At 46.3% G+C, this 11,814-nt stretch overlaps 2 protein-coding genes across 2 annotated transcripts in view; both read right to left on the bottom strand.

The window, feature by feature from the left end:
- Window positions 1-1,290: 1,290 nt before the first annotated feature.
- LRAT (lecithin retinol acyltransferase) lies at window positions 1,291-2,517 on the bottom strand (the record flags this gene model as incomplete). Its single annotated transcript, XM_084262701.1, has 2 exons — window positions 1,291-1,443; window positions 1,972-2,517. The coding sequence occupies 2 exons, from the start codon at window positions 2,515-2,517 to the stop codon at window positions 1,291-1,293; spliced, it is 699 nt and encodes a 232-aa protein (XP_084118827.1).
- Window positions 2,518-7,946: 5,429 nt separating this feature from the next.
- Window positions 7,947-11,814, bottom strand: part of LOC311191168 (uncharacterized protein) — a gene marked incomplete at its 5' end in the record, with an annotated part of 57,926 nt that continues 54,058 nt past the window's right edge. Inside the window, 2 exons of the mRNA XM_084263267.1 lie at window positions 7,947-8,421; window positions 9,212-9,302. Coding sequence (XP_084119393.1) covers window positions 8,347-8,421; window positions 9,212-9,302 — 166 coding nt within the window. The 3' untranslated portion in view covers window positions 7,947-8,346. The remainder of the gene's footprint in view (window positions 8,422-9,211; window positions 9,303-11,814) is intronic.

Here is an 11,814-nt window from a genome sequence, read left to right as displayed (position 1 = left end):
AGAGAGAGGAGTAGATCTGAGGTTCGGTCCGGACTGAAGACACCATCGTATTCACCTTTGACTGGAGAGGCGGGCAGGCGCAGCGCAGGAACGTGTAAGTGCATGTATCGCATGCAAGGCATTCCAGGAGCTGAATGGTAATTTCTCTGCATACATCAAGACATCGCTGAGGGAAAAGAAATAAACTAGCAAAGGGTTTTAGTACTCAAACAGTCGGCTAGATGCATGTGATTTCAAATCCAACTCTGAAGTGGAACAACTTTACAATCATTCAATTCCTGATAAATAGAAAGGCCTCACTCAGCATTGGAGAGGAAACATTTCTAGCACCAACTGCTAGCTTGTGAATGGATACTTATTTGTGAGAGACAAGCACAGAAAGACGCACTGTCTTTCACCAAGAGGCATCTTGTTTTAAGGCAACATCCAAAATGATGACATAGCCACTGCAGGGTACACCCCCAGTGATCCCTGATGCTGTATGGCACCCATACAGGTCCCATTGCTGAGGGAGGGTAGGAACTAAATTGGTGCCAGCTGTCCTCCTCCCTACCCTGTGCCCTGGAACGCTGGAAATTTCTGACGTTTGTATGTCACTAGCTGTCACTAGTGATTAGCCATGCTAATCACTAAAAGCAGCAAGGAGATTGCCATCTTTCCTTACCACTTGCCCAAGTAAAAAGTCATTCAATACAGTAGCACGTGTTTACACAATTAATACAAACAAGGGATTAGTGACCATTTCTGAAAAGGGAAGGGGCCAATCCAGCCAGATGTGCTCCTGCAGCATCCAGCCTAGGGTTGGGTTTTCTTCTTGGCTATCCAAGAGTCAGCTTGTTCTATCTCCACTAAAGAGCCTTTTGGGAATGGAGACAGGAACTTCCGCTGTCTGTCAAAGGAAGAGGTAAGTAGCTTGTTCTCGATCTCGGTCGCTTAGTGGAACTCCATCATCCATTTTTATTAACAGTTACAGCACCTGGGTACGCGGCTGGGAAATGGGAGAACAGGAAGGATGTTACCAGAATCACTTACGGCTACAGGCAAGGGGCAGGACAGCCTCGCACCCCTGCTTTTCCACTATTTAAAGGTGTGTTAAAACGTACCAACTGAGATTTTCAGAAAAATCTATTATTTGGCTTACACAGTAAGCTATACCTTGTGCCCTGTGTTCTAGACAAAGTTACATTTAAAAACGGCACACAAGGTTAACAAACGTTACGCGATGAGCAGTGTGTGCTGTCATAAATACAGTCGTGTACATCCTATGTACAGGCGCTGGCCGCCGGGCCGTCAGCCGGCCATCCACAGAAAGAAGGGAACAATGATCGTGGGGAGCGTGGTGGAGGGTGCCAACCCCAGGCAGACTATCGATGCTAATCCCACAAGCACCGAGGCGAGAACGCTCCTCTGATCCCGAATAATCATCTTCACCGTCTCACAGAACTGGAAACAAAGAAGGAAAAGATCAGGGTTAGAGGGGAAGGCTGTGATGGGACAGCTGGAGGTGCCCGCTCCCGCCTTACAGGCCAGGGGCTGCTTCCCAGCTCTCCGCGAGGAACGGCGAGTCTGGCATTGCCCTGCGACCGGAGCTGCCTGCGGCTCCGGCGGGAACGGGGAACGCCAGAGCGTTTTCGGAGCACGTCAGTAGTGCTAAGGAAGGAGCCGTCGCTTGTCTCGGCGCTGGGAGCCAACAGCGGGATGCTGCCTACCCGCCTTTCCGCGCAGCTCCGCGGCAGCGGGGACAGGACCGGCAGCTCCCGGGGGCCGGGGGCGGCGGGCGGTACCGGGCGGCAGCTCCCGGGGGCGGCGGCTGACCTAATTTCGGGGAGCGGAGAGCCCGGCGGGACCGCCGCCACCGCCAGGAAGGGCGGCACCGCCCCCGGCGCCGGCCGCCGCCTTCCCCGGCAGCTGCAGCCGTCCCGGCGGAGCGGCTCCCCGCGGGGCTCCCCAGCGCCGGCGGCCGGGCCGTACCTTGTCGGTCTGGAAGCTGACCGGGGCTCCGTATCGGCAGTAGGTGACGAAGTGCTCGCAGTTGTTCCAGAGCAGGCTGTAAGCCGTGGCGCCCACCAGCTTCTCCGCCCGGCGGGCCGCCTCCTCGCTGCCCAGCACCTGGTCCTCGAAGAGCCGGTCCATGTGGTTGACCAGGATGCTGCCGCCGTAGGCGAAGTCCTCCACCGTGTCCACGCGGATGCTGGCCGTCTTGGTGATGACGCCCAGGATGAGCCGCTTGTTGGTCACCACCTGCTGGATCTGCCGGCGGTCGCCCGTGAGGGCGGGCAGGATGTCGGGCATCAGGTGGGCGACGCGGTTCTCGCCCAGGTAGATGCCGAAGTGGATGAAGAGGGTGCGGGGCACCTCCAACAGGTCTCCCCGCTTGAAGCAACTCGTGTCGTAGTAGCCGGGGGCCGCCGCCGCCGGCGGTTCCTCGCCGGAGCCCGCGGACAGGGGCCGAACGTGGACGAGGAGCAGCAGCTTCTCCAGCAGCAGCGAGGCCGCCTGCGGCACCGGGTTCTTCATGGTCGGCGGGGGGGCGATTTGGGGGGAAACCTTCACGGCCGCCAAGCACCCCCCGCCGCCCGGACCCGCTTTTCTAGGCTACCGGGCGGGGCGGGGCGGGTACCCGGGCCAGCCCACCGGCTGAGCGGCGTGTGGGGAGCGCCCGCCCCGAGGAGCGGCCCGGCTATATTGGGGAGCGCGGCGGCCGTACCGAGCTGACCCGGCACTCCTCCGTCTCCCTACGGCTCGGCCCAGGTAGAAGGACACGAAAGAGTGACTTGAAAGCCCTTCATCCGCCACAGGCGTACCGCGGAGGGCTGCCGGGGCTTTTCGCTCACCTTGCCCCGCCGACGGGCCCGAGGGGGCGGCATGCGGCCGGCTCTGCGGCCGGACGCTGCTGCGATGCTCTCTCGGCGGCGGGAGAGGGGAGCGGAGCGGTGGCTCCGGAGCGCCCCTTTCTTCCTCGGAAGAAAACAAGCCCCCGGGGAAGAAGGAGAAAGTCACATTTATAAACAAACTCGCTCGGAAGGTCCGCCAGCTCAGAAAAAAAAAATAGAGTGGGAAAAGACGGAGAGGAATGCCCGTGCGTTTTGTTTCATGCTAATCCATTATGTAAATGGATAAATCCTGGCAACAGAGCCCACAAAAGAGCAGCCCTCTCAGGGCAACAAAGCCGCCCCGTCTGAGGCTAATAAGTTTCAGTAGCCGAGCAAATTCCCGCCCCCCCGGGGCCCGCGGGATGATGGATGGGACAGACATTCATCTTACCTGGAAGATGACAGGGCCCGGAGAGTGGCAGGGGAGGAGGCTGCCCCCCTTCGCCCTCACGGCTCAGCCTTTCACCGAGTCCCGCCGCCACCGCCGCCTCTCCCCGGCCCGCTACCATTGACTTTTTGTTTGTGCCGCAGCCCCCCTGCTTCGGCTGTGTGTGTGTGTGTGTGTGAAGATACTTCGCCTCTGAGAAACTCGGAGTGAGCGGGGGTGCACGTGTGCGAGAGACGGAGGGAAAGCAACGCTGTGGCAGTCGCAGGGTTAGAGCATCTTTTTCCCCAAAGCCGGCTGTAAAGCTGCCAACGTGCCCGACCATTCCTCCTGGAGGCTGCGGGCGCTCAGGCAACACCACAACATACACGATGCCAAGTCAGAAAAAAAAGAGGCAAGAGGCGCACTGGTGCCTGACAGCTCAGCCTCTCCACAGGCAAACCACGCTGAAACAGCAAGTTTTACCCTCTCAGTCACTGAGAGCCTGTGGATTAAGGATGAGATCCCCACAACACCCTGGAGCTGTAGGGCCCCTTCAGCCACACCAGCAAAAAAAAAGCTAAAAGGGTCATCATCCCTTTTCTTTCCCTCAGGAAACAGCCCTGGTATGAACAGAAAGGCAAAGGGGATGTGAAGGACGCAGGAGCTGAGCATCCTACCACCACACATACTGAACCAAGGCTCAGGCATGGTCTTGTGCACAGGAAAGGCAATGCTCATCAGTGAGCCAAAGCCTGTTTTCCACTCAGTGGGGAGAATCTCAGGAGGTTACCTCACTGCTTGCCAAGAAACGATGGCTGGCCTTGCCCTCCTGTTCCCTCTCTCAGAGCAGACAGCAGCATCATGGTGAACTGAAGATTATCCTCATCTTGCTTCATCTGTAGAGAGAGGCCCACCATAACCTTGTGTTTGGCCACCGATTACCAAGGCCAGAGCCCTCTTACCAGAGTGATCAGGCGTTGGGGATTTTCTCCAGTCTCTGCCAAATTTTTACACAACAGAGGCTTAGCCCTCTCCAGACCCTTACCTCAAACCATGTCGCTTACAAAAGAGAAAATGCCTTCTAGATGTGGCTTATGATGCTGGTAGGAACCCTGTGGGTCAGCTGCCAGCCACACAATTACGTAATTAACCCAACATCTTTTAAAATTCAGGTATTTGAATGCATTTGAAGGTTTGAAGCTTTTGGTACAATTAAATAAAAAAAGGGGGGGGAGGGTTGGGGGGTGAAGGAGGGATGTTTGCGTATTTGTACTCAGTGCATAACTTCAAGGGAAAGGGGAAAAAGATTAAACCCCCTCATCACGATGAAGTGTCTCACCTGTCTGGAGATGGTCACAGTGATGTCTGGAGCACTGTACCACAGCCAGGTTACCAGGCTCCACAGAAAGTCCTGGCACAGAAAGGTTCCCATCACCCTCCTGCGGGCATAAACACCGCCCCCCCCTCCCCCCCTTCCCCAAAGCTGTCAAGGGAATGTTTGGATGGGCTTTGTTGAAATAGGCATTAGAGCCACTTCAATCCCACAGGACAGAGTTCTCTCCCTGCCCTAAGGAAGGAAGAGGAATTCAGTTGAACGCCCTGGAAGACAGACATTTCCCAGCGGGACCCTTTGCATGGAGGAGGCATCCTCTGATTGCTTTTTAGAGCCAGTTAGCTGTAATCCCAAAGTCACCAGGGTCCATTTCAAGTAAATCCGGAAAGGAAGCCAGGATGAAACCGAAGAAGAGGGATTGCAATGAGGAGACTCAAAGTCTTACTGCATGGGAGGGTTTCAGAGAACTAAGGTGAGAGGCATGGTGTAATTTCCTCACACCTGAGGCACTAAGGGGGCTCCTCTCTCCCCTCCCCAAACCACCTGCTCACTCTCAGGCCCAGAAACCCCAACTGAAGCAGCATGAAAGACATCGCACAGCAGACAGGCCTGTGCAATGGCTTCTCTCCTCCAGCCAACACACCTGCCCCACTGCAGCAACGGAAACACCCCAGGTAATGCTGCACCACTACCTTGCAACTCTAGTGAGCACTGCTGTGTGCAAGGCACTTAATTCAGCACATCAGAGTAATTTCTGAATAAGACTATTCCAATTCTTGAAAGGCAACCCACAAACCAACATTTCCTGCTCCCCTGTTGCTCTCACACTGCCATGATGCAACCCAGAATTTAAAAGGTGTACTTACAATTATTTCTTTCTTCTCTGAAGGGAAAATTTCCCCTGTGTTTTAGTGGAAAAATGGTTTAATTGGAAGTTGCTAGACTGAAAATATATTTTGTACGTCACGCTCCGGCACATCCGCTACCTTGGGTCACTTCTGGGTAACAACTTTTGTACTTTTAATAAATAAATTGCAGTGGGAAAGTAATTTTGAAATATCAAATACAAACCAGCATTGAGAAAGCATGTGTTTGGACTGTTGGGTGCTACAGAACAATGATAAAACCCACCATTTATTTTCAAGAGTTAGGCAAGAGGCAGTGAAGAAGTTGTGAGAGGGAGAACACAGCTTTTATTTTGTGGTGCAGATGAGCCCCAGCACAGAATCTTGCCAGGTAAGAGGTGTGAGCCAGTTTCCATTGCACTGAAACCTATATATTAGAGGGAACCTTATTTTATATGCTAGGCATTATTATTTCTACCCTGGCCTCACAGCTAACACAGGAAAGAAAGGCAACTGGAAGGGTAAGCTCTGGCCTGCCTGAGGGACAGCCCTGGTCTAACAAGCCACACACATTTTTAACTGACTGCATAACACTCCCCTTCAAGTACAATTTACATTTCACCAAACCCTTCTCAATTACTCAAAACTCTGCTGTAGATGAAGAAACAAATGCAGCTTTAACAAGCTTTCAGGTCAGCTGGGATTGCTGGAACCAGTACAGGCTCACGGATTCAAAACACGTTAAGGAGGTCAAGGAGAATAAAATCTTTAGACAGGGATTTTTGGAGGCTCCAGTGTGTGAGAAAAGTATCTGGAAAGCAATGCCACTTTGTTTAAGCTGCTGCACTGAAAGTAGTAACAGACAGAGAGCATGTTTGTGAAGGATGGTTTCAAACAGATGATTCCCTACATAAAAAACCAAACACCTTTGTATTCCCAGTCCAATCCATCTGAACACTGTACCATTCTGTTAATTACAGCGTCCATTGTAGAGCTGTAAGTGACCAGCTCTCCAGAAACAGTATCACTGACTTTTTCAGGTTTCCCATTTAATGAAGATGAGCGACAGAACAGACAAAATCAGAAGGGAACCAGAAACACAACACACAAAATTGCAAGCAAGTGAAATAACCCCAAAACAAAGAACCTTTGAACTGAGTATTGTTTTCTTCCAGTAGGAAATAAAACACCAAAAAAAACCCAAGCTGTACTTTATAAACATTCACTTTTATTCAAAAATTACTGCATACACATTTAGAGAGTCACTTAAGCAGCATACTGAGTGAAATGCATATATTTACTGTAGCCTTGTCGGTTTGCTACTGAGGTCTAACACTTTTTCTTATTTCCTCTCAATATGTTTGTCTGTTTTCCTAAATTAATAGGCTTCCAAATCATTAACACTGGCTGTAAAGATAATAAAACCAGCATGCCATTTTCCCTTTGAAGTTGGGTATTTTTCTCCAATGAAGCAATGACTTTTTACAACCAGACTGAATCATGCTGTACACACTGATAGTACTCAGGCTCACTAGGAGAATAATATGTTTAGATGGGTAAGGTATTCACTTATGATACTTTCAATTCAAATGAAAAGAACCACAGAAAAGGTGGGAATAATTAATTGTATAATCCTCATTAGCAAACAAGAGGCTAGGAAATTATAATGGTAGCACAGATTGATATTTAGAAACGAAGTGTTTTGGTGACAATCAAAAAATACCTTTTTCATATCTGCTATTTGTTGCTTTGTCAGCACAAACCAATTAATAATAATTATTAATACAGTCTTCCCCCAAATAAAGCAAAATATTAATTTCTGAATTAAAATGCCTGAACATGTGGATTAACACTTATGCAGATTATTACACAGAGAAAATAGTCAGCCATTGGGGCCAGAATTTCCACCTTGGTATTGCCCCAAGAAGTATGATACAGACTTAAGTCTCTGCTTAATCATGTCAAGAAGTTTATGAGTGTCCTGATTTGAACATGCAAATCATTCTGTAGGAAGAGATAACCAGGAGTCAGAAGAGAGGCAAGGACACTGCAGTCAACACGACATGCCTTCACAGCAGCAGACAGACCTTTCTGTGGGAAGGGCAACGCAAGCATCAGCCAAATGAACTCATTCTGGGCAGGGCCCTGCTGCACAGGAAGAGAATTTAACAGCCCCGAAAGAAACTGAGTATCACTCCACCACCCGGTCCCCTTCCTCCCTGCCAGGACTGCACCATCACAAGAGAGCACAAGGAGGCAGACCAGCTCACAGCACTCTCCTTACCTCATCTTCAAATTTATCCCCACACCAAGATATACGAGTTACAGCTTTTCTGTGCTTCTAACCAAGGTTTGATGAGTCAGACAAACTCTAAGAAGTCTGTCAATAATCAGACAAAGTGCTGGAAGTTTGGTGGGTCATCACTGCAGGTCAGCATTTCTCACCAGCCACTCGGTAACAGTAACACCAGGGAAAGCTGCTTCCCAGTACCAGCCAGTGCTGACTTCCTAGTGATGCGCAGGAGAAACACAGCGACAGGAGCTCAACTGTATCGGGCCACTTAATTTTCAAATACAGGTGGAGAGAAGGAAGAGAGACATGGACTGAACAGGAAGTAATTACCATCCTGAAACAAAGACTGTTTTGTCTCACAAAACATTATGTTGCATTGTGATTCTATTTTACAGGAAATAAATTAATTCTTCATCCAATGTATTATCTAGACAGGAAATGTCATCAGTCAGACAAAGCTATTAGTCTGGTATTACTCAAAACATTTGCTAATCTGTGACATATAGCTGAGCCTCTTAGAAAACTGTCACTAACTTCTACTCTTTGACTTAAAAAACCTCACTCAAGAAACCAGTTCTTGTTTATAACATGTTTTTATACCACTCAGTATTCAAAGCATATGTATTAAACACCTGTTACTCTATCAGTGATTTTAAGTCAGGAACATTTTTAATCTGGAAATCCAACAGCATCTGTCCAAGTGCTTTACCCTGTAGGAAAACAAACCAACATTTCATTTCACTGTCTAAATAGATCACATTTGTAAATAAAGTTTTTAAAAATCATTTTATTAGGGTATTTTTCCCTATAATCAGTGTAAGAATTCATCATGTTTAAGCTTTGTAAGTATTTCTCTTGACATAATACATATACATAAATTCTGGGTGAGTTTTATCAAGTCCTGGATTTTAGGTTAGCTGAAGTTATACTTAACTTTCCCATTTATTTGGTTCACTTGTGAATCAATTACATGAGAAAACTATACAGTTGAGTTTTGAAGGATCTAAACCTGAACAGATTGAATAGTTTCTTCAATTTATTTGGAACTTAGAGCTAAAATAAGTTTATTTTGGGTTTAATTCTGCTAATTCATACACAGCATCATCCTGTGCTGTGAATGGTCTTCTTGACTATGTTGAGATTTGTACTCATAACCACTTCTCAGCCTGTGGTGTCAGAACTGTGCTTTGATGTAGCCAGGGGATTGCCACTTTATGCGTTCTCCAGGTTTAGATGTTTCAAATACTAATATTCAGATTTCTAATACTCTAATTGTATACTTGCAAAGAAGTTAGCTTCAGATTCACAGCAACTTTCTACTTGCTTGAATTGTTTTAAGGCTTGAAAACAACACAGTAGACAATGCACATTAACAGGAAATTAAAAGGAACGGAGTCCAACCCACACGTTTACAGTTCCACCCCAAAAGCTGGTTACAAAGAGACTCTAATACATAGCAGTAAGAGACAACTACATTAAAATCAATGATTTGATACATGCCTGTGGGTCACTTCTTAGGGATGCTATGCCACCACCACCAAGGGAATTCTTCAGAACAAAGTTTAATCCATGGATTCCTGGCAGCTCATACCTGCAAAAGAAAACCTACACATTGTTTCTCAGGAGATTTTGTAAGAAACACTTGGACAGAACATCAAGCAAAAGACAGTGTGTAAAACTTTCATGCTTCTGATGGCATCCCACTGGGTAGTCAAGCCTAAAAGTTAATTGAAGACTAACTCAGTGTTTTCCCTACCTTCTTACTCCTTTCCATTTCTCCAAATCAACAGTTCTTAATAGTTTTAAAGTAGGACCATAAAGTAGCAATACTCTTTTTATTCAACTTCAAACCTCATTCACTTCTAATGAGGTTTTCTACATATTTTTTTTTCTCTCTAGGAGTTAAAGCCCATATAGAAAGCTCCACAGGCAAGAGATTCAAGATCCAATATGAACTCAGAGAGCAGTAGGCTACAGGACATACTTTAGTATTTGCCAGTTCTGATTCTGAAAAAATACACTCACTCTATTCCTGGAGCTCATTTTTGCTAACAAAGGCTGCCTGCTAATTGAGAAGGCATCCTCTTTACTGCTGAGAAGTAACTATGAGTCACTAAATCAAACTCTTACGACCAACTACAGACAATTTTATAACAAATTCAGAGTAGAGCTACATTTCAATGCTTTCTTGGAGCCTCATAATTTGTTCAGATAAAACTTTATTTTAGCTAGACAGACCCATTTTTCTGTTCCATTGCCACTGTAAGCATTTTTCCATCCTTGCTTTTGACTGGTGCACATCCAATTTGGAAACTTCTCTAGAAATTTGGCAAATGGCTCTGGTTTCCTAACCAAGTTGTTTCAAATTCCAAAAATAGGTCTATAGCATATTTCCATTCACTTCTCCTTGCATGGTTTTTCAGTATTTTGTCTCCTTAATTTTTCTTGTTTTCCTTTGGTTCTGCTTTCCTCCAATACTTTCTTTGTCTAAGGACTCAATACCTTTCCCTTTTTTTTTTTGTTCCATAGGAAAGGATTTAATCAGAACATCCACAAGACAGGAGGAATAACTGAGAAAGAGGATATCCAATTCTTGCTCTGTCTGCAGATGTTTGCTGCAACCAAAGTCACGCTTCCTCCAAAGACACCTCGTTTTCCTTAGCCATCTATCTGATGGTCACCTGTTTGGGGCAGATTCTTCAAACCTGCCCTCCAAAATAGCTGGAATTTCTTGCAGTGCTCTTGTACTGCCAGTCTTGTCACACTGAGTTTTCATCTTTTCCAGCTCCTTTTTAGCACTGTGAAAGTTATGGCTGTTGCTGATATTCCCAGTTCTGTATCTTGGGCAGATGATGACCCAAACCTTTCTTGGAAGGAGATGTGGTCAGTCTACGATTCTGCTGAGCAGCCTGGCAAACACTTCAGTTCTTGTTACACTCTTGCACATGGCAGTCATGGAGTGTCTGTCTCCCAGGCAAGAAGTTTTCACTGTTCCATCCACTCTTTCATCACCACACTTTCTGTATTAACATTATTAGTTGTTACTAAGAAAACTGGTGTTACCTCCCTTGAAAATGAGCTGCTAGGCAACATTATTATGCCTAAGGGCAAATCCATGGAGAACACAGTGAAGTTCCATTAATGCAAGACTGCTCTACTTGAGAACAGGAACATGAAGAATAAAGCCATTTCCACAGTAAGTCTCCTACATAACTTACTAAATTTGACAGCATAACCAGCTACATAGCAGGATCAAAGGACCCAATAACCATGCCAATAACCATGTACCATGATAGCTAGAGGTCTACCAAAATTCCACATGGTAAATTCCACCCTGAAAAACTGGCAAAGACATCCATGCAACGATTTTCTCCGACATATCTAGACTAATGGAATATGTGTTTCAGAAACTAATACTTAGAGTTTTCATGAAAATAATTCATTTTTAAAAAAATAGGAGAGAAATTAATAGCATACAAAAGCTGAAGCAGATGACATACAGTGGAAGAATTTAACTTTCTGCTGTAATTCTGGCAGAGAGAGTATGTAATACAAGCAGCGTATTACTTTGGAACATCACAGAACAGCACATTCACTTCAAGTACTTTAAAGAAATATTTACAGCGATACAACTCGAGCTGAAATTAGGATTACAAAAGCAAATATAAAGAGCAGCATTTTCAATATTTTAAGGCCTGTTTGAAGCATCTGAACATCCAAATTATTTCGTGCACAAAAAAATATAAAAAACCCAAAATGTAATAATCATTAGAGTAGCCTGAAGAAGCAACAATATATCAACTAAAGTGTTGGCATGCATTTACCCAGCATAATCAAACAATTCAAGTTTAATTTACTGAGATCTAAAAGGAAGAAGAATTATACAATTGGATAATATTTATCAAAAGTTTTAAGAGCTGCTTTTAAAAGCAGAGAAAACAAATAAACCCTTCAAAGAATACTAAGGCTGTGACAGAAACCAATAAACCAAGGAAAATTCACTGTTCTAGCTGAACTCCTATGCTTATGCTCAATGGGGTGCCTGCTTAACTACTTCCTTTAAAGTGCTGTCTGTACATATTCAAAGAAGTCAGGTTTCCCTG

The sequence above is a fragment of the Gallinula chloropus genome (genome assembly GCF_964237585.1).
Source record: "Gallinula chloropus genome assembly, chromosome: 4".
Taxonomy (NCBI): Eukaryota; Metazoa; Chordata; class Aves; order Gruiformes; family Rallidae; genus Gallinula; species Gallinula chloropus.
This window is presented reverse-complemented; position numbering and strand designations above follow the sequence as displayed.